The 24242-nt window shown below is 34.4% G+C and overlaps 3 protein-coding genes across 3 annotated transcripts in view; 2 read left to right on the top strand and 1 right to left on the bottom strand.

The window, feature by feature from the left end:
- LOC126828272 (integrator complex subunit 13) overlaps positions 1 to 17498 on the bottom strand; it is a 134100-nt gene extending 116602 nt beyond the window's left edge. Inside the window, exons 1-4 of the mRNA XM_050557954.1 lie at positions 16887 to 17498; positions 16488 to 16553; positions 15959 to 16149; positions 14310 to 14390 (exon numbers count right to left, since the gene is read on the bottom strand). Of these exons, the coding sequence (XP_050413911.1) occupies positions 14310 to 14390; positions 15959 to 16149; positions 16488 to 16553; positions 16887 to 17105 (557 nt within the window). The 5' untranslated portion in view covers positions 17106 to 17498. The remainder of the gene's footprint in view (positions 1 to 14309; positions 14391 to 15958; positions 16150 to 16487; positions 16554 to 16886) is intronic.
- Positions 1948 to 3831, top strand: LOC126828273 (FMRFamide-activated amiloride-sensitive sodium channel-like). Its single transcript, XM_050557955.1, has one exon. It carries the CDS (start codon positions 1948 to 1950, stop codon positions 3682 to 3684), a length of 1737 nt encoding a protein of 578 aa, XP_050413912.1. The 3' UTR covers positions 3685 to 3831.
- A 765-nt stretch (positions 17499 to 18263) lies between the features above and the next one.
- Positions 18264 to 21926, top strand: LOC126828282 (EF-hand calcium-binding domain-containing protein 10). Its single transcript, XM_050557965.1, has 4 exons — positions 18264 to 18426; positions 19033 to 19197; positions 21149 to 21239; positions 21771 to 21926. The coding sequence occupies exons 1-4, from the start codon at positions 18303 to 18305 to the stop codon at positions 21811 to 21813; spliced, it is 423 nt and encodes a 140-aa protein (XP_050413922.1). The 5' UTR covers positions 18264 to 18302; the 3' UTR covers positions 21814 to 21926.
- The last annotated feature ends 2316 nt before the right edge of the window (positions 21927 to 24242 follow it).

The raw sequence follows: 24242 nt of genomic DNA, 5'->3' as shown, positions 1-24242 counted from the left end.
AGAACAAAAATTCAAATTATTGTTGCCTAATAGATATTAAATGCAGGGTCGTGGTGGCCCCAGTTGGGCGTGCGAAGCCCGGCCCTCGGTGGGCGGACTGACGGGCAATCAATCAAGTCACCAACCGGCTCGTGTCAGAGTAAATTATGACTGAGATCACTACCATTTTTATTTACGTTTTTCTCCTTTCCCGCGAGAATATATGGGGCAAAAAATTGTTCGCCATCGCAAAAAATAGGGGGGGGGGGGGGGTGCGCAGAGATCTGTCATTATGTGGTACTATGGAATTAAGGAAACATCTGTGCCATATTATTATTCCATTATTATAATTAAATGGTTTGATGCACTCTGATACAACAATAAAACAAGTTTAATGAGGCTTGTTCCTACTAATTACAATATTTTAAAACACATAAAAATATGAATAAACATGAATTAAATTAACATTTTGTTTAATTTGAGTTGCTGTATGAAATAAAACATAAAATTTGTAACAAATGTAAGAGATACGCATGTGGTATCTTAATTTATTCTATAACTGCATGCAAATACAAGGAAATATCATTGAATATATACAGCCATTGAATAATCTATGGTTGTATTCAATGGCTTGTACACATACTACTTTCGTCCAGAATGACGTCATTTTCAGAATTACGTCAAACTGTTATGATGTCACCACTAGCAACCACAATATTTGTAAAAAGGAAAGAAAACAGGGCGGAACCTATGATGAAGTTTAATGTTATTGGTGAAGATTTTTTTTGATAATCTAGATAGTACAGTGTATTTTGAGATTTGCATGTAGCTATAGAAAAAAAACAGAAATTGATGACCATTGAATACCGTGCGGGCAGGGATACACTCTCTTGAACCATTGAATAACCCGAATGGTATTCAGTGGTCATTGAGTTCTATCTATGTATTCTGTATTAATACAAGTAAAAATACACAAGTATATATAGTTTATCTTGAATATCCTAATCACAAGTCGAATACCTTACTTAAGTTGAATTTCTGAAAGATCTCTACTGATGTCAACATAATCCGAATGCTGTCATCGACACCCTCTTGCTACTGTACATGTATATATAACACATATTCATGGACCATTATCAAAATAAGACTTTCTTTGATAAGATCACAGTCAAATTCCTTGTAAACAAATGGTATTAAATATTGTAGTTAAACGGTTGTTGCCAGTAATTGTTAATGACAGTTGATGACAGATAAATATCATCAGTAGATAACACTTATCTGGCTGGAATTTACTCTAATCTGGCCCATAATTTGTAGAACTGTTCAGAAGAGAGAGAGAGAGAGAGAGAGAGAGAGAGAGGGGGGTAACGTCCATTAGGTCATTTCAGGGCTAACACATGGTTCAATGTTACTTCAATAATTCGCTTGCATGTAGGGGTCTTTAGCAGTGGGAGGAAACCAGAGGGCCTGGGGAGAAAACCCATGAGGATGGACAGGCGACCCTACTCCTTGTCACGTACAACCCGGGAATCGAAACCAGTACGCCAGTTGATCAATGACAGACCTTATGATACAGCGCGCACGTGCTAACCATTCCACCCCCCACCCAACCCTGTTCTGAAGAAAATATTTATCAGAGAGTATGACATATATTGTATAGAAGATGATGTAGGAACCAAATACCAAATGGTTTTTGTAAATTAAAAAAAAAAACATTCCGACAAACTATTCAAATCCATCAAGAGGTGACCAATTTACAGAGCATTCTTTCTTATGTACAATGGGTTCTTGCTGGTTTTCTTGTTTTTTGGGTGGGGTATGTTGCGTTAGATTTTTTTGATTGATATTCACATTATGTATCTTAAAGTGGTTGTGTATATAAATAAGACACCTACATTACCATCATGTATTTTCAGAAATAAATATTTGTTATATTTCTGTCATTTCAGGGGCCAGAAATCCGAACATATGAAGTTTTCAAATTTTGGAAGATTTGGTGTATGGAATGATCATTTCAGAATGGTGCATCGCAACACTGGGCGCCATCAAACAGTACTTTCACTGGTGGCGGAACTTGGATCGGAAAGTAACGCTCATGGTTTGGCTCGAGTTGTGACTTCCAGAGATACGAAACGTAAAGTGATTTGGGCCTTATTAGTTATTATTGGTTTCACTGCTGCTACCCTTCAGTTGTCTTTATTAGTTCGTAAATATCTTCAGTTTCAAGTTGTGGAAGTTTCAGAAATCAAAGACAGTATGCCTGTTGAGTTTCCGTCTGTGACAGTGTGTAATATCGAGCCCATATCGTTACGGAAGTTACGTATAATGATAAACAACTCGGACAGTGATTTAATGCAGTGGTTACAATTTCTAGGTGAGTTTCAGTTCGGTCCGCAACAGGCTCATTTAACATCTATACGAGCCTTTTACGAAAATCTTGGCGATGCTGCGGAATATCTGAGTCATGACATCAACGATTTTATGATACATTGTCGTTTTAATCAGGAATTGTGTTCAGTGTCGAATTTCACAAGTTTTTTTGATGGAAATTATTATAGCTGTTTTACATTTAATAGTGGTGCCGTGGAAAAGCTATTGATGCATGCCACCGGTCCTCAAAATGGATTATCTTTAATAATATCATTGGATAATGATGATCCGCCTTATGGAACATATGGAATGTATCATATTGGTTCAAACATATTGCATAGTGCCGGAGTACGTGTTGTGGTTCATGCGCCAAACACTATGCCCAGTCCCGTAAACCATGGTTTCGACGTCCCCCCAGGATATTCTTCTTCTATAGGATTAAACGCTGTCATGCACACGCGACTTTCACAGCCTTTTGGAAATTGTACCAACAAAAGATTAGACGGATATAAAACTTATCGGAATACATTTTTCTCTTGCCTTCAGTTGTGTCAACAGCGAATTATAATACGCGAGTGTAAATGTAAATCATCGAGTTTACCGGAAGTAGCAGAGACAAATATATCATTTTGTGGTGTTATTCCTAATTGGAAAGATATTCTAAACAATTCAGCGAAATACAAGGATAAACAAATAACGGTGCCGAGTTTAGCGTGTGAAGAAAAGCATTTAGTGAAAATGGCCAACGACAGAAGTTATGAATCAACATGTAGATGTTTTCAACCGTGTGATGAAACAACGTATCAAAAGGCTGTGTCCTTGTCGTATTGGCCGCTTGAATTCTACCAACTTCACGCTCTTCAGTTGTTCTACGGCAAGACAATCAAGCAAAGCTTCATGCACGAAGCTTATACATATTTGGCTAAGTTAGGAAATCTGGATCACTCGATGGATCCAAACGACACAAGACGTATTGAAATTTTACAACAGAGTTATAATCTCAGTGATAAAGAACAGGCCGAACGGGCTTCCAATTTAATCAGACAAAACCTACTCAGACTCAATGTTTATCTAGAAGATCTGAGTGTAGTGGAATTTCGCCAAATGCCAGCTTACGGCTTGGCAGACTTATTTGCCGATATCGGTGGAACTCTTGGACTATGGATGGGAATCTCTGTATTGACGATCATGGAATTGATAGAACTGATCATACGACTATTCTTACTTTTATTTAACTCAGAAAAGAAAAAGCCAGAGGACCCTGTCTCTAATGGTATGCTTAGTGAACATGAAAAAGATTATGATTATGAACAAAGAATTGAATCTCCTGTATGACCCCTAAAAAAAATATAAATCTGGACAAACTACTTATGAAATAAATTTCTTGAAAAACCACTGAGAAGAGTACATGAATAATTCGGTAAGATTGACCTTAAAAACAAAATATTCTAGACAAAATGTGTTTGAAATAAATATCTTTAAAAACAGCAGAGATGGGTATTGTGTGTTGAGTATTAGCTATGATTGATCTAAAAGGAGTGACATAAAAATGTTTTAATGTGCTGGTGCTGCAGGTCAGGAGAACCATAATAATTCAGTAAGAATGAGAGTAAGCCCAAAATATACCAGACAAAATATGTTTGAAATAAAAATCTTTAAAAACAAAGGAGATGGCCCTTACTCCTCAGATGGGTATTGTACATGTACATGAATATTGTGTAAGTCATAGATATGAACGATCCAAAAGAAGTGACATAACAAAAGTTTAAATGTGCTGATGATGCAGGTCAGAAGAACCATAATAATTCAGTAAGAATGAGAGTAAGCCCAAAATATACCACACAAAATATGTTTGAAATAAAAATCTTTAAAAACAAAGGAGATGGCCCTCATTCCTCAGATGGGTATTGTACATGAATATTGTGTAAGTCATAGATATGAACGATCCAAAAGAAGTGACATAACAAAAGTTTAAATGTGCTGATGCTGCAGGTCAGAAGAACCATAATAATTCAGTAAGAATGAGAGTAAGCCCAAAATATACCAGACAAAATATGTTTGAAATAAAAATCTTTAAAAACAAAGGAGATGGCCCTCATTCCTCAGATGGGTATTATACATGAATATTGTGTTAAGTCATAGCTATGAAGGATCCAAAAGAAGTGACATAAAAAAAAAGCTTAAAAGCTGGTGGTGCTTCAGGAGAACCATAATAATTTGGGAATAATAAGAGTAAGAACAAAATATTCCAGACAAAATACATTTGAAATAAATATCTTTCAAAATAATTGTATTGATGAGTACATGATTATTGTGTGTTGAGTACTTGCAATGATCGATTCTAAAGGAGTGAAATACAAGGTTTAAATGTTCTGGTGATGCTGCAGAAGAATCATAACTTGGTAAGAAGGGTTGGTGTAGACACGGTCTACCCTAAAGTTGTCTTTCTGGTAACCCTAATTAAAGAACTGTATCTGTCTTTTTTATATAAAGGATAGAACATTAAGGAGTAAAATAAAAGGTTTAAATGTTCTGGTGATGCTGCAGAAGAATCATAACTTGGTAAGAAGGATTGGTGTAGACATGGTCTACCCTAAAAGTTGTCTTTCTGGTAACCCTAATTACAAAACTGTATCTGGGTTTTGTATATTAAGGATAGAACATTAAGGAGTAAAATAAAAGGTTTAAATGTTCTGGTGATGCTGCAGAAGAACCATAACTTGGTAAGAAGGGTTGTTATTCTGGTAACCCTAATTAAAAAACTGTATGTGGGGTTTTGAATATTAAGGATAGAACATTAAGGAATGCATGAAACTAAGCTTATATTTTCATTTAAATGAGAGATCAGATAATTTGACAAGTTGCCTACCGCTGGACAATTTACATGTTGGTGTAAAGTACAAGTGCTGCACTGTAAATAATAATTTTTGTTGTATGTGATAAAATGTTGGGCACTATTGAAGTTGTATCTGACATCATTAATTTTGTGCTGGCTGTGTATTAAAAAGATGAATAAAAAACTGAAACAAGACATACATTGTGCCAGAAGAATTGTGCCTGACAAAAGTTTGCATTTGTCTCTGACAATGTCTGTGACAGGTCACTTACTTTCAGACTTGATTTAGTGAAATCGAATTGGAAGTTGTATGTACATGTATACAGAGAGAGTGAGAGAGAAATGGGGTTTAACATCCACCCGACACAAACTAGGTCATTTCTGGACTAACATATGGTTTAATTTTATTTCAATAATTCGCTTGCGTGTAGGTGTCTTTAGCAGTGGGAGGAAACTGGAGGACCCGGAGAAAACCCACGAGGTTGGACATGTATACAGCATTCAAGAAAGAGTAACAGCATAACACCCATTGACAATTACAACTAATGGACAGTGATCAGTTTTTGTCTTAACTACTGATTATTGAAGAACAGTTTTCTAAAGCACTGTTGGTTGTTAGATTGGCAGTAGAAATTTACTCAAAAGAAAAGATCTGACATAGGAAATATTTAATAACACTAGTTAAAGATGCATTATATAAAGAGGTGGTCATTGTTGCAGTTCAAAAATAGATAATGAAAAATGAATATATTGAAAATTTAATTCAAATTACTTTATTCTGAATAAAGTTATGACTGTTTGAAGATGTAGCGCAGATCATTTAGCATCTTATCAAGGGTACTTGCCAACTAAGACTAGGTCATTATTAACATTTTATCGTTAAATATTTATATCTTGAGGGTGTTCTAATCCATTAAAACTCTGCCATCTGATGTTCTAGAGAGTATATAGGCTTGTCATGTGATTAAATGTCTAAATAATAATTTATAAAAGATTTGAAGCCAGAAAATAGACCTGACTGCAATAGGCCGATTTAGCTCTTACATAATGCATCTTTAAAAGCAATTAATGTGATCAGTTTTTTGTCTCCTATAGGAAAAAATATTTTTTCAATACAATGCAATAAACTGGTTTTAAAAAATGTGCAAAAGCACCAAAAACAATGCAAATAATGATTACCTAAACTGAAATGAATATTTATATAACTTTGAAACAAAGGCTTGGAATATATGATTAGTCCATGTTGCCATGATCTCAGATAACGGGCTATACTATATACCGGAAAACACAGGAAAACAACCGAAAACTACCAAAAAACACCATGTTATACTGAATACCGGAAAACACCTGAAAAACACTAAATACCGGAAAACACACTAAATACCGGAAAACACACTAAATACCGGAAAACACACTAAATACCGGAAACCACCCTAAATAGGTAACCCGGAGAAGGGCTATACTATAAACCGGAAACTAACCCTAACCATAACCAGGCTCCAGGTTACCTATTTAGGGTATTTTCCGGTATTTAGTGTGTTTTCCGGTATTTAGTGTGTTTTCCGGTATTTAGTGTTTTTCCGGTATTCAGTATAAAATGGTGTTTTCCAGTTGTTTTCCGGTGTTTTCCGGTATATAGTATTGCCGTCAGATAACACATAACATATTGTCGCGTTTGAATCTCTTAAAGATTCTATTAGAAATCTATAATGATAAATTGACTGTTCCCTTCCAGTCATAAATTCAGTCTACCAGGTCTCTCAAATACCATACATTTAATTTGAAAACACTTCAGCTTAGTCTGACAAGAGTGATTGGGTGATATTGCTACATAAATTTATTCTCCAGTATTTAAAGCGGAAGTCTGGTCACTCCAATCCAAGATGTCTCCAAACAAATTAACGTTTTATTGAGATATATGTATCTTGCGATTGGATGAGGTGGAAAATGACCTTCACCTTATAATGTTGTGTTGAGACAACAATCCTGTAGATGCTTGCTTGAGTTGTCATTTAAAAACTAAAAGTATTTTTTTCTATTTCTGAAATTTTGATTTTAAAAAGTTGGTATGTCAAGGTAAATCGCTATTATATTTTCAGGCCCCCTTTAATTTGCAGACCCTGTGATTTCCGTCCCATCCGAACGACTAGACAACTGTCCTTGTCAGGCCCTCCGCCCTGCATCACTGACAAGGGGAACCAAGCCGGAAAATCTGGATGAACTTTCTTGGCCAATGCAGGGATCGAACACCCGACCTCCAGGCTAGCGAGCCAGCATCTTACCCACTTAGCCACCATGAACCCTATGACACAAGAAATCTGGAAGTATATGGTGATGTGTAATAAAGGCCAGACATTTGCCATATAAATAAAATAACACACTTTTACACTGATATTTATGTTAAAATTTACCCACTATAAAACTTAAGGATATTCAAAGATTAGTCCCCCCCCCCCCCAGGATTCCAAGATTACTTGAACTTTCCAGTTGATCCAGGAATTTCAAGATCCCCTGGAACCAAGAATAACCTCAATGCAAAATATAGCAGTATCACACATTAAGTAAATTACTAAAGAGATGGGGAGATAGCCACTTTAAGATAATATAGATCTTATAAAAAACACAATTTATATGGAAAACAATCACTGGTTTGTACACATATATAGCACAAAGTTTCGACAAGTCTTATCTATATCCAGCACAAATAATAAAATTAAAAAAGAAATAGGGAGATAGTCACTTTAAGTTAATATCAGATCTTTTAAGTTTAAGTATTAAGAGATACAGACATTTCTACTTAATATCTTTATAAATAATAGAAGTGAAATCTAGTCTTGACTGTTTATTTTTTTATTAAGATATATTCTATTCGCGTGATTGAATCAATATATCATCAAACATTGTCTCGATATAAGACAAGTCTTTATTTCATAACATCTATTTGTTACTAAAAATCTCAGGCATATGTGGATATCATTAAATTATGTGGCATCTTTTTTCTTCAGGATGAAAATAGTAACATCTCTTTTTTTAGACAATATGTCAGTTCAGGATCTGCTGTATACAATTATGTAGAATTTTGTGTACAAGTTTAAAATAGTAACCTTTAAGTAGGGCTGATTGCTCCATGACAGAAAGCCACCTCAGGCCCCCATCCCTGTGATTGAATTTTGATTTGTGACATCCTCGATACATAAAGAGCAATAACAATCAACAATATTCAAAGGTTATTTATTTCAAATTATTCCATTTAATCCTCCAAATTTCCTAGAATTATGTTGTATAATTTGACACTGCTATAATGAATCATGCAATCAAATTGTGAAAAATCTGTGTTTTTTTAAATAACTTGTGCATTTTGTTTTTTAAATCAAACACAAATAGTGTATAACAAATATATTGAAACTTTGAGAATCAATTTATAATTTCTAGTTTTAATAATTATATGGCCTTCAATGGATTTCTTAAGTTGACTGGATTGTTAAACTTACCATCAAAATTACCACATGATGTTATTTAAATTTGATATTTACCAGATACATGCATTACTTGGGGGGAGCCACGGTGGCTCAGTGAGTAAGATGCTGGCTCGCTAATCTGGAGGTCTCGGCTTCGCTCCCAGTGAGGGCCGAGAAAGTGAACACATTGGCGTGCACGTAAAAGAACCTTTGACAATTGGAATTTGATATAAGACTAGTCTGTAGCGCTGTTATCGAGACAAAATTTCCCCTCATAGCACACTGCATGGTGTATGCCCATCTTCATTAGTCCTGTCAGTGCAGAACAGTAGCGCGTTAAACCCTGTTTCATTTTATTTGTATTTCTTCAAATTTCTCATTAATATGCTTTACAATTTTAATGACTGGAAAAACTATTTTCAAATTTTTGAATAAATTAGTAATTGCACCACATCAAATCAGATGTTGTAATGCTTAATGGTTGTTACAGCTAGCAGACGGTGAAATATATTTTACATTTGAAACGCATATAATTGATACAGTAGAATTTGTTTAACTTCAGATGCTGTCTTCACATCAAAGACAATTAGCAATTAAAAAGGACATGAAAAAGAAACTTAATTTTAAAAATTTCTCAAATAACAAGAGAAATATGAAAATTCATTAAAGATGCATTTTTAGATTAAATCATTAAATGGCTGAACCATTCTGATCTACTTAAAATCAGACCTATCCAATGGCATCGAGACTTGATTATGGTCTTGTCATGTTGATAAATGTCTAATTAATAGTGTACCGTATATAACATTTAAGGCCTAAAGAAAGACCTGTAATAAGCAGATTTAGCTCTTGCATAATGTATGTTTAAATAAACATCATTTTTGCTCTAATGTAGTTGTATAGGTCTTGTCACAGCTGTGAATATTTGAACTAAATTCCACATTATATCCACAACATTCTAGAAGAATTTTCATCAAAATATTCATTCCGGAGTTAATAAATTCTATTAAAATCGCATGTTCACAAATATCTCAGAAGTGCATGTAATAATTGTTGTCTGTGATATCACCCTTCGTGGAAGTGGGCTTCAACCTACAGGAACAAACGAACCATATAATAAAATACTGTTTTCTAACATAATATCTTGGTACCAAAACAAAAACAACAGCAAAGAATTGGCTAACTCGTAAGGCAATAGAATTATTATTACACTGTTTACCCCAAACATATAGATGACAGTATGAGATCAACTTTAAAACGAGGAGAGAGAGAGAGGGAGAAATCGGGTTTAACATCCACTCAACACAAACTAGGTAATTTCGGGACTAACATATGGTTCAATTTTATTTCAATAATTCGCTTGTGCGTAGGGGTCTATAGCAATGCGCTGAAACCGAAGGACCAAGAGAAAACCCATGAGGTTGGACAGATGACCCTACTCATTGTCACGTAACTTCAAAAAGCCAAATTAGAACAGATCAATTCAATTAATTTTTTAGTTAGAATAACTTAAATTACATATTCCTTTGTTCATTATACCAATATTGGATCCAATATAGAATTACATTATTAACTTGAAATGAATATGATGTGGATATAGTGATAAAAGTCCTTATTTAATATAACAAATCGTTGTATCATCTGTATGGCGACAATAAGATTTCTTCAAACAATCAACAATATAGTTTAATTTAAATCACCAGTTTCTGAATCAAATCAGTTCAAACCAAACATAAATTTCAAATAGAAATTGAAAGCCTGATAGTGATAATGTGAGAATGAACCGTCAAAACATTGGATAATATGAACGGATACTGTCATACCATGTGGCGTGTCTAAACACTTATTTTTCATGCTAGATACCCACTGCTCAGCAAGGTAATTACATGTTTCAAAGTCAATGTGCAGAGTTCTGTTTATGTATAAATTAAATCTTATGTATTATTTATGTTATTAGTGATGTGCGTATGTACATGGCTCACTTTAATAAGGTGAAGATGGTGGACCCCAAAGTTCACAGTTATGTAAAATTAAACTAAAATATTATACTACATAAGTATGTGCATTGCATTATGTACATGTATGTGCATAACATAATGTATTATATAGATTAAATTTTATGTACATTAAATAATAACAATTTAGTCTATAACTACATGCAAATACAAGCAAATATCATTGAATACGGCCATTGAATACAGCCATTGAATACAGCCATTGAATAACCTATAGTTGTATTCAATGGCCATTGAATAACTTATAGTTGTATTCAATGGCTTGAAAATGTACTACTTTTGTCCATAATGACGTCACTTACAGAACTACGTCAAACTGTAATGACGTCACAACTAGGCAACCACAATTTTTGTAAAAAAGAAAGAAAAAAGGGCGGAACCTATGATGAATTTTAACGTTAGTGGTGATGATTTTTTTATGATAATCTAGATAGTACAGTGTATTTTAAGATTTGCATGTAGTTATAGAACAAAAACAGAACTCAATGACCATTGAATACCGTTTTGGTTATTTAATGGTTAACTCGAGTGTATCCCTGCCTCATACTTGCACAGTGATACACTCTCTTGAACCATTGAATAACCCGGGCGGTATTCAATGGTCATTGAGTTCTATCTATGTATTATACATGTATGTAGCACACTGTTACAAGAATAAAGCCTGTGGACCCCCAAGTTAAGAGATTTGTAAAGTATTATATTACATAACATGTGCAGTACAATATACATGTATATAATGTATAATTAAATAAATTAAATTTTGTGTACCAGTCTCTCGATAACAAAGATGAAACCAAGGACAACCCAAAAAATAGAATTATGTACATGTATACATACATGTATTATAATAAATAAAATATGTTGTTGACATACATGTACGTATCATGTGCATTACATAATATATAAAGAATTATATAAATTAAAATTCATGTACATAATAATGTATAATAAATGGAATTTTATGTACATAATAATGTATAATAAATGAAATTGTATGTACATAAAACTAATGTATAATAAATTAAATGTTATGGATAAGTATAATTGTATAATAAGATTGTATGATAGGTGTATGTATAAATGATGATTACAGAAAAAGAAATAAACAATTTGAATAGAACGAAATGGAATGAAGTTTAATGACTTGTCAACATAAATAATTCCAAGGAAGAGACGATAAAACCCCCACACTCGATAAGAACAGGAAGGCGGAAGATTCCCTAAAACAGTGCAGGCAAGTTCGGATCTCAGTGATGCATCCGGGGAAAGACAGGAACCAATCCTTGTAGATAAATCATAGAGGAGTATCCCGGGCATATTGCCCTTCATCAGCTGGGTTTTGTTAAATACCAGCTGATGAAGGGCAATATGCCTGAAACGTGTACTGGAATATAACTTTTATTAACCAATACAGTGTTGTGAAGTTTGTTGCCTGGGATACTCCTCTATGACTTGTCAACATGATACCTGGGTCATATACTCAGACAACATATATATGGATCATTTATATTTTCTACACTTACGTGTGTAATGTGAGTTAGGTGAATTTTGCATGTCTAGTCGTTTGGATGTGTACACATTGCGTGCACATAAAAGATCCCTTAGCAGTTGGAAGTCGATATAAGAGTAGGCTTTAGTGCCGCTCTCTGGGCAAAATTTTTCTCACAGCACACTGTATGACGTATGCCCGTCTTCATTAGCCCAGTTTGGAGCAGAACAGTAGGACGTTAAACCCCATTTCATTTCATTTGGAGAATTTTGCAGACTCTTCTTCTCTGACATTCACACCATCTGAACAATTAAGCATATGTCAGGCATCAAAACTCAGAAAGGTTCTTCTCGGCCAATGGTATATCCTCTGCAGTGGAGAGAGAGAGAGAGAAAAATGCGGTGTACCGTTCACTCAACACAAACTAGGTCATTTCGGGACTAACACATGGTATTTATTTATTTTATTAATTTGCTTGCACGTAAGGGTATTTTGCAGTGGGAGGAAACCGGAGGACCTGGAGAAAACCCACACGCCTTGTCACGTACAAGCGGGAAATCCAAACCACACCACTTGACTCAAATGACAGACCTTATGATGCAACGCGTACCTCTGCAGAGGATGCTGAATGTTACACCATTTTAAATTCATCATAACATTGTAAGCACTGAACAGAATTGAACCCTTAAAAGATTCAAGTTTCACAATATAGGGAATCACAAACTCTCAAATAACAATCAGTAGCATTAATGTTCAATGAGAGAGAGAGAGAGAAAAAGAGAAAGAGATAGAGAGAGAGAGAGAGAGAGAGACAGAGAGACAGAAATAGGGTCTTTAGCAGTGGGAGGAAACCGGAGGACCTGGAGAAAACCCACTAGTTCGGACTGGCGACCCTACTCCTTGCCACGTACAACCGGGGATTCGAAACCGTGCCAGTTGACTCAATGACAGGCCTTATGATACAGCGCACGTGCTAACCCATGTTCAATAGGGGTATTTGTAAATTTAATAGAGCAGTAAACTAAAAGTAACATTGGATACAGTTATAACATCATATCTACATAATCAAGTCCCCCCCCCCCTCCCCGTATTTCAATAAGAATACAAAAGCTGTCTATTAATACACTTCAACTAAAGTCAACACCAAATAATCATTAATGATAAGTAGCTTTTACTATGGAAGGGAAATAACTCTCTTTTTTTCCTCCTCTTAAAGGAGTAATATGTGCATCATGGGCAACTCATCAGAAATTATATTGATTAAATATTTCTAAATAATATAATCAACAAATAAACCAAAATGTTCTCAACATTTGATTAGCACCACAAATAATATAAAATGTTCTCAACATTAGATTAGTACCACAAAAAATATAAAATGTTCTCAACATTAGATCAGTACCACAAATAATATAAAATGTTCTCAACATTAGATTAGTATCACAAATAACAGAAAATGTTCTCAACATTATAAGTACCTCAAATAACATAAAATGTTCTCAACATTAGATTAGTACCACAAATAATATAAAATATTGTAATAAATAGAACAGATAAATATTGACTTGACAGTCATCCGGTGTTTGTCAAGGCTTGTTCTGTTGGTGCTACAAAGTTCTTTTTTACTGTATTTGTATTTAAAGTGTATTTAAACACAAAGATAACTTCACAAGTGTTATCTAATCAATGTTAATATTAATATTGTATGCTACATATCTAATTATGAAGAAAATCTTGTACAAAACTCTGATTTAGATGAGGCTTGTAAAGTCTCTGTTATATAGGGCTCTGTGTACTGTAAAGAACTGGTGTAATATAATATATGTAATACTGACGACCTGCCTATCACATAAAGACCTAATGTAATAAAATGGATGTAATATAGACGCCATGTCTGTTATGTAAAAACCTTGTGTAATATACATAAAATGGATGTAATATAGACGTCCTGTCTGTTATGTACAGACCCAGTGTAATATAAAGGATGTAATATAGACATCCTGTCTGTTATTTAAAGACCCAGTGTAATACAAAGGATGTAATAAAGATGTCATGTAAAGACCGAGTGTAATATAGATGTCCTGTTTGTTATGTAATACCGATGTCTTGTCTCTCATGCAAAGACCTGGTGTAATATAAAGGATGTAATATAAATATCCTACCTGTCAGTGGCCGCTGCTAATTTATTATGCTGTGTAATAGCATCTAAAACACATTCTTCTAACATTCTTATATGGGCTTCACTGTAAAGACAGTCAACATCATTATTACACTACATGCAAATATTACATTAAACATTGCATAATTATACTATAAAATATGGAAACTATTATAATAGATTGATGTGTGTACAAAGTTTCATAAAGATATCTTGAGCAGTTTATGAGATATACTCCAGAATATAAATTGTATACCAAAAACAAAGTCAAATTTATTTCCATGAAAACACAAAAATGACTAAATCCAAGAAATTTATGATTAGTTTTTTAAGTCACATCTGCCATATAGTTTGTGTACAAAATTCCATAAGATACTTTGAGCAATGCACAAGCAATGCTTTTATTGACCAATTTTCTATACATCAGTGCATTGAATTGAACGCAATAAAATCCAGCCTTTTCGCTGATGAAGAGAGAGCATTAACAAATGCTGCAATACATTCTTTTATATGATGTGTTTTTTGACAAAATAACAATCATTAAAGGTGCTAAATCGCAAAAACTTGGTACCTAGAAATTGACCCAAATGGGTCGCAACGCATATAATAATGTAATCTGATTGTATATAAACTGATTTACATTCAATTGTTTCCGTTTTGACTCTAATTTCAAATCAGTTATGTCCAGCGAAATAAGACATGTGTCTCAACCCTATAGCAATTTCTAGTGTCTGGGTTATTCAAGTCTATTCAGCAGGCTCTCCAGTTGAATATGTCTAGCCTCGTTCTTTCTGTTCACTTGTTGCAAATGACGCTAAAACGCACTATGGTACACAATGGTAAAATATTTATTTTGTCTTAAATATTGGATATCAGAAGCCTGCCTTTTCCTGGTAAGATCACAACATCAATGTTGATTTGAATTGACAAATAATTCGCATTTTCAACATGTAAGACTTTGGATGATATTGAGTTAGAGACTTATATTATATAATAAGCTACTTTAAAGTATTTTCTTTTCAAAAAAAGAAATAATATGATCAAATACATAACAAAACAAAGACAGCCTTTAGAATTAATTTGGTTACTAAACTGACAGAATTTACAGAAATCATATCCGAGAACTTAATATCTGAGATTAGAAATGAAATGAAATGGGGTTTAACGTCCTACTGTTCTGCTCCGAACTGGGCTAATGAAGATGGGCATACGCCATACAGTGTGCTATGAGGGAAATTTTGCCCGGACAGCGGCACTATGGCCTACTCTTATATCGAATTCCAACTGTCAAAGGATCTTTTATGTGCACACCAATGTGTACACGGGACCTCGTTTTTTTGTCCCATCCGAACAACTGGAAGCTGTCCTTGTCAGACCCTCCGTCCTGCATCACTGACAGGGGGGGAACCACGCCTGAAAATCTCTATGAACTTTCTCGGTCAATGCAGGGATCGAACACCTGACCTACAGGCTTGCGAGGAAATGTCTAACCCATTTAGCCAGATAAGAGGCAGGGAGTTTTCATTTAAGTGACAAGTTTCAGTGACAGGTAATTCATTGGCGCAAGTATTGGGGTAGTCACTATTTTCAAGTACCAAGTGCTCTAGGGTAAAAACGTGGTCAGTTTATGGGTTTGTTTTCAAAATAATTTACCTTTTCAGATTTGTTAAGCATACAATACGCCCATTGTTTTTAACAGTTTCTTCTTCATCCATAAGCTGTTGTTGTAGTTCACTGGGTTTACACAAAGATTCTATAGCTTGGGATAAACCATGCATAGCACTGTATTCATCTTCCATACTGTCTTCAGTGGGTGGACCAAGATAGGATAGACTCATCATTAACTATAATAAAACAAATCATGTACAATATGTTTAGAATTTTACTATTATGTTCAAATGCGACAGGAGAGGGTTTTTCAGTGCAATGTGAGGCAATTTGTACCAGAAATCCATCAAATTTGTAGAAATATTCATGATTCACTTTCCTAATTTCCACTCCCACCACCCTCCAACTTGTCAAACTGAGAGAACGCTTTTGAAGTTTGTGAATTATGGAGAGTTATTTTCAGCTCACTCTCCAAATATAGTAAACAATGACTGGTAACCCATCACTGATGGTAAAGTTTACTTTGGGCACAGTAAATGGTGCAGATAACCAAGAGTTTAAAGTAAGTACTTACATGTTGTATATTCTGTTCTTTTTGAAGCCATGAATTTAAACTATTATTACTAGACACCAATTGTATCTGGAAAATAAATACAAAATAATGCTACAAGTTTTAAGCTTTAGGACGTCATATTGAAAGATGTAGTAGTACCGTTGGCGTGTATCGCTAATGTATTCTTGAGATTAAGTGTTGCATTTGAACAGGATATAGGTACGGTGCCAATACCAGGATATACATGTAGACCCGAGTCCGAGTCTTCACTATCTATGATTGTCACAGAAACTCTGAGAAACAAATCAGTGCCAACAACATAATAAGAGTGCCTCTTCACTATCTATGATTGTCACAGAAACAAATCAACGCCAACAACATAATAAGAGTGCCTAGCCGACATGCAATAAATTAACTTACCAAATGATTAGCTGGAAAGATATCAAATATAATTCTCATATATTCTAGAACACATTCAATACACCAAGTCCATAGAGATTTAAAGATTGGTGCTGCAGGAATCATGCCTGGTGTTTTGGACTTGCTGATCACATCATAATCAATCGGCTCTTTACTAGATTTACTAAATATTGGTCCATGGTCCAACACAAAAACAGTTTTATGTGATTTAGGAATCATTTTGAATTTGCAGTATTACACTGATTTATAATTTACAGACTACACTATCTTTTTTACCATTACTTAAACCTATATATTAAAAAATCCATCAGTTCTTGTCTGCGATATAACCTCTCACACACTCTTCGTGATTGAAGTTACCGCCATACCAGCAAAAACTCTTTTAATTTTTGTTCAATGAATCAAGTCAAGTTTCCTTGATTGACGACAGTATCCTACTAATAAAATGACATGAGTGTTCACTGTCTAAAATTTTGAAATATTATATAGTAACTGGGGTAAAACTGTAATATTTATGCAAATATTTGGAAATTATAGTGCAAAAATAATTTCTATCTCGCCTCCATGTATTTTACCACTGTATTCCGATCAAAAGATGTTCATGGGCGCCGCCATATTGGGAGCAGTCTTTATTTTTGTTTTTGTAATGGTCGTTTAAAATATATCAGTAAATAAAAAATTATAAAAATTTGGTGTTTTAAATTTCTGTATCATCAAATATTACTACTAATAGTGGTATATACTGTTTTAACTTTAATACATTTAACATTACATTGGATAATTAAATGTATGGTCCCGGTTATAATTCGATATTTTGGTCAAAGGGGGGCAACTGTTTTTAATTCAACTTAAACGTTATTTCGTAATCCTACCGCTTCTATTGCAGTCATTTTGTCCAGTAGAATTCTATAGTTAAAAATAGGATCGTCTTGTGTCCCAATTCAAATTAAAAGTCTTCAAAACGAAAGAATGTAATGGACACAACAGCTTCCATCAATATCGGTAGAGCTATATAATTGAAAGAAGAGAATTTTGCCTGGATATAGCAGTGTTGTGTTGTCTCAGAAAACGGTGGTGTAGTCTCTTTGAATTCTAATTATTGCACACCAGTACAGAGATGCATCTTGTTCTTTTGTCCCATTAAAATGACTGGACAGTCATTCCTTATCATTCCTGCAGAGCTAATCCCTGAAATGTGGCTACATGCTTAATTCAAACATTTTATTATTGTTGGTTGTAGCGCTTATTTTCGAAAACTTCTAGATTCTAAACAGTTTGAGAAAGTGTCCCTTGAAGTATCCAGGTAACGAATCGACTAAAAAGGGTTTCTACATGATTAGTGTCTGGGTGATCGAATATTCAATGCCGATAAAACTCCGTCACTAAAGCAACTTCACGTCACATCCGTAAACAAATATGGCGTTCAGCGGACGAAAATCTACGTGGTCCAGCCAAAATGATGCCACAGATTATCTTGAAAAGCACAAAATAATGGAATTGTTTAATAACATTACTTCAAATTTAATTTACCATCGACCAGGTAATATTTATTTTTAATGTATGTCGCCGATTAATAGAAACACACCTAGGCCTAGATCAACAATGACAATGTTACAACATGTAAAAATTTGATTTGTTGTTTTGGCTAGTTAACACGCACAGGCCGGCTGTGTTTGTTTATACGATACCACCAATCCATACAATCGTCGGATGCAACATATCGAAAAGCTGTTTACAGTTTACACGATACAATGGTTCTATCCGTTTTGTTGCAAAATGACGTGATGAACAACATCTCTAGTCATTTGGATGGGACCAGAAGCAGAGAAACCAACGATTCTCATCATAATTATGATATTTATATACGCTTGTGAGAATATAATAGGGATAGGGCCTATCTCATGATCAAGCAAATAGTTTATCAATGTTAGGCACCTGATCAACTTGGATATAAACAATGATAATTTAGACTAGTTAATGATTTATTTTCAGTTGATTTGAAAAACCGGTTGCTAAGGTAAGGACTGATAGACAAGCTTAGTTATAGTTGGTATATTTGGCCTATAGCTGAGACCAACTCTTTGCTTTGTCAAACACTGGGTACCTAGGAATGATTACATTTGATAATTTTTTTTTTATTTTTTAGATGACCCCAAAAGCTTTATGATTGAAACTTTAGAAAAGCTCCAAAAATCAAAAAATTCGAAAGGAAACTGTCCAAGTTTATTTGATGACAGCAATATTCGATCTGTGTTTGGCATGTTAGATCCCACGAACAAAGGTTTTATAACACTTCAACAGTACAAAGAAGGTAAGTCTAATTGCCCGTAGGGGGGTTGGGTGGCTGAATGGTTAGCGCGTGCGCGCTGTCCCATAAAGTCATTGAGTCAACTGGTGTGGTTTCGAATCCCTGGTTGTACGTGGCAAGGAGTAGGGTCGCCTGTCCAATCTCGTGGGTTTTCTCCGGGTCATCCGGTTTCCGCCCACTGCAAAAGACCCCTACGCACAAGCAAATTATTGAAATAAAATTAAACCATGTGTTAGTCCCGAAATGACCTAGTTTGTGTCGAGTGGACGTTAAACCCCATTTCTCTCTCTCTCTCTCTCTCTCTCTCTCTAATTGCCTGTCTAAGACTGGGTGAACAATTTGGCATTATGACATACATGGCAGAACAGCCACACCATTGTCACTGGGTCCTGCAGTGGATTTTACTTGATTGTTTATTAAGGAGGCATTATGTAAGATTTAGGTAAAGAGCTGGTTGTTATTGCTATAATAATTTAAAAATAGATAAGGCAAAATGAATATTGAAAATTACATACAAATTACTTTATTCTGAATGAAGATATTAGCCTTTGAAGGTTTGACCAGATGTTTTGCACTGATTGTTATCACTGTACTGGTTGTTCAAGGCTTAGACCCACTTCAAGATTTTTAAATTAAATCATTAAATGGCTGAACTGTTCTAATCTACTTAAAATCAGACCCATCCGATGGCACCATGAGTTGATTATGGTCTTGTCATGTTGATAGATGTCTAATTAATAGTTTATATAACATTTTTAAAGGCGTAAAGAAAGACCTGCAAAAGTCAGATTTGCTCTTGCATAATAACTGTTTAAACATACATTATGCAAGAGCTAAATCTGCCTATTGCAAGTATTTCTTTAGGCCTGAAATGTTATCTAAATTATTAATTAGAGATTAATTAACTTATCTAGACCATAATCAACTCTCGGTGTCATTGCTAGTGATATTTACTGGATTAGGATCGGATCTGCTGCTCTATGCTCATTCATGATTTAATCAAGAAATGGATAATCGAGACTATGTATTTTATTGTACCAACTTTAGTTATGATGATCGAGGCTAGACTCAAAATTCAATCTCTAAATTCTTGGTTAAGAGTGGATCAATTTGACTGAAATTTTCAGCAAATTGCCTTTACATTATCTATTTTTTAACTACATTATAGTTAGAAGTGCCAGCTCTTTATCTAATCTCCCATAATGTATCTTTAAGGAAATGAAATTAATGGAGTTTAACATCTCCTTAACACATTACATTTTGAGACTAACCTGCATTTATTTTTTCTTTGTGCTAGAGAGAAGAATTTTGTCAAATTCCAACTGTCAAGGGTTCTTTTAAGTATATGCGATTGGAACAGTTTGGGAGTATTGCTGCCTTCCTAAGAAACCTGCATCAATGGTTGGGAGTCCAGTAGCTGTTCCCTTACCACTTGATTACCATGACTCTAATAAAACCCCAAATACTGTGGCTTGTGACATCTATGAGATTCCCCCAGTACTCCTTTTAAAAAAGTGGTTTTGATTCCCCGGTTGTACGTGACAAGAAGTAGGGTCGCCTGTCCAACCTCGTGGGTTTTCTACGGGTCCTCCGGTTTCCTCCCATTGCTAAAAACCCCTACGCACAAGTGAATTATTGAAATAAAATAGAACCATATGTTAGTCCCGAAATGACCTAATTTGTGTCGGGTGGACGTTAAATCCTATTTCTCTCTCTCCCATTTAAAACAAGTTTATACATGATATCATCAGTAAAATGTGAACTGGGTGATGTGTTTATATGCCAGGGGCAGTGTACCAATAGTCAAAATTTGTCTTTTGCAATGACAATGCAAAGTAAGCTGTTGATAAATTTAAGCTAAAGGTATAAATAGCGTTGATTGTACTAAATTTTTATATGATTCATTAATCGTCTCATTTATATCAAAATTAATGTAATATCATTAAATTTTAAGCAATGACAACCTTGGGAGTTCAAAATTATCCGAGCACACCAGAATTACACGAGAATGAAATGATTAACATGGATACATTTTATAGAGATGCGTAAGTACATACTACTATATATTAATCAATTTATTTTACTTCTTGACAATCTTATATCTAAGCCAATAAAAATGTGGAGCCTTTTAAAAAATATTAATATTAAGAGACAAAACTTTCAGAAATACCAAAGTGTTATAATTAAATTGAAAGTACAATGTAGCTAGTATTGTTTTATGGTTGCTTAGTTACGCATTTGTTCTAATTATTGTTGAGCCTGTATTGTTTAATATTTATGAAGCGGTTAAACATGTAAAACTATTTCTGAGATGGTACATTTTGACTGAATAGGAATATAAATTACTGTTACTGCTTAATTCAGAATCAGACATGGATGTTCAGACAAGCTTTTTAAATGGCTACACAGGCATTTTTTATAGAAATTATTCAGAAAATATTTAGCAATATGCATACAATATTTTGACATGTTTTTTCCCTGACCAATTGGACAGAATCTAGATACACCATTCGTTTATGAATATCACTTGTTGTTCTATAATTAATATCTAATTTTATAATTATGTTGTTTTTCAGAAAGAAGGGCCTAGAAAAAGCATCAGCAACGTATGCTAGTTGAGATTTATATCTTTATTAATTTAAATTATTATTTATTGTATCATGTCTGTTGAACAAAGATGGAGATTTTATGTTTGTATATAAAGAATTTTTATATAATATTCCAATTAAAAACTTGTATTTTCTCTTTGCCCACATTTAATGGGGTGATATATTGTAGCCACCTAGGAGTGTTGGATGGGTAGATGGTTAGCACGTGCACGTATCATAAAGTCTGTCATTGAGTCAACTGGTGTGGTTTCGATTCCCCAGGTTGTGCGTGACAAGGAGTAGGGTCGCCTGTCCAATCTCATGGGTTTTCTCCTACTGCTAAAGACCCCTACGTGCAAGCGAATTATTGAAATAAAATTGAACCATATGTTAGTCCCAGAATTACCTAGTTTGTGTCGAGTGGACATTAAATCCCATTTCTCTCTCTCCCTCTCTCTCTCTGTAGCCAGCTGAGAAGAATCTCAGAATTTTTCAAGCCTTGTTCTAGAGCTGGGGTTTTCAGATGGTACAAAAAAAACCTAGGTCCCCTTAAATTATATTCTGTACCTCATTTCATCAACACATTAATGAATGGATGAAAATATTTTTCATGGAAAGGTGGCGTGGGGTTAAAGCAATATGTTGCAGAAATGAATATAAAGAAATTAATGTGGTGTAACATCCTACTTTTCTGCCCCATCTAGGGTAATGAATAAAACTGGGCATGCAGTGTGTATTGAGTGAAATTGGCCCAGAGAGTGGGGTTTCCACAGAATTCCAACTGCTATGGAGTCTTTTACATGAGGCCTCGATTTTCGTATCATCCAAGAACTAGACGCTGTTCTTGATGCTCTTTCAAAGAATTACCAACATCCAGTAATCAGTGGGGGGTTGGATGTCTGAATGGTTAGCACGTGCGCGCTGTATCATAAAGCCTGTCATTGAGTCAACTGCGTGGTTTCGAATCCCCGGTTGTACGTGACAAGGACTAGGGTCGCCTGTCCAACCCCTTGGGTTTTCTCCGGGGCCTCCGGTTTCCTCCCACTGCTAAAGACCCCTACGCGCAAGCGAATTATTGAAATAAAATTAAACCATGTTAGTCCCGAAATGACCTAGTTTGTGTCGAGTGGAGTTAAACCCCATTTCTCTCTCTCTCTCCAGTAATCAGATGGAAATGAGATTCTTAACTAGTAAACATTGTATGCCTCATAAACCTTTCCTTGTGGATGTTGAGTGACAGCTTCAGCTTTTATGGTTTACTGGGGTGTGGCCATTCCACAGTGATTTCTAATATTAAAAAATTGGTGTCTATACACTTCAATAACCTAGCCTGGTTATACTAACAGTTCCCATATGTTTATTTATTTTAAACGACAATCAATAGGGTTGGGGGTTGCAAATAGGTCTTTATAAAATGGCTATTCTTTAATTATGGAGACAGAAACTCCGGTGATCAATGCAAGACTTCTACTATGCTCCGGTCTGCAACGACTGTATAAAACCGCACAGTTTCACTTAGCTTGAAGAGTTCGCATAAGAGCCAGTTCATTTACATGAAGTGTAGAGATACACCAACAATATAAACAATCCATTGACTTGCAACTATGTGAAAATAAAATGTAAGAAATTATAAATGTTTATACTTTAATTGAACATATATATACCGGTAGTATGATGAACAATGAAATGATAACAATATAAAACGATATATATATATATATATTATCTTGTGATAACAGTAAATTTATAGTATATTATTATATAGTCTGATAGCAACACTAACAATATTAATAACAGAATACAACTAACAACAACTTCAAAGTAACTTAACTTGTATATACATTATTTAACAAGATGTAATTCAACAATAAAACTGTGTTTATATTCATATATTATGTTCCAAACTTATACTTTGTACAATATTTACAGTCTTACTATTCAAAATTAACATTAATGCAAACAAAATTAATATTAATGCAAACAAATTTAATGTTAATGCAAACAAATTGAATATTATTGCAAACAAATGTACAAATGAGGCAAACCTGTAACTATCATTAACAAGTCAATTAACAAAAAATCTTTGAACACTCTGTTTACATTAAGATTTATTTAAATGTGCAAATATCTGAATTAAATGGTTTTTTCATGCCTTAAAATACAGATGGAAAAGTAATTAGTTACAAAATTCAAATAAATATGGACTGTTTCCTAGGTGATTTTGTTCTGGGAGCAAATGGACCAAAATATATATTATCGCATGATCAAAGAATAATTATATAAAATAAAACAACTATTAATTTACACGATTCTAACAATTATCAAAAATATAATTTGTATGTGTACTTCACGAAGGAAGTGGTATTAGATGTTCTAGAAGGAGAAAACATACAAGGGTTTATTTTATACCAACAAATGGTCATTGGGGGGGGGGGGGTATCTACTGAATCCAGGGTTAAG

This window comes from Patella vulgata, chromosome 7 (genome assembly GCF_932274485.2).
Source record: "Patella vulgata chromosome 7, xgPatVulg1.2, whole genome shotgun sequence".
Taxonomy (NCBI): domain Eukaryota; kingdom Metazoa; phylum Mollusca; class Gastropoda; family Patellidae; genus Patella; species Patella vulgata.
This window is presented reverse-complemented; position numbering and strand designations above follow the sequence as displayed.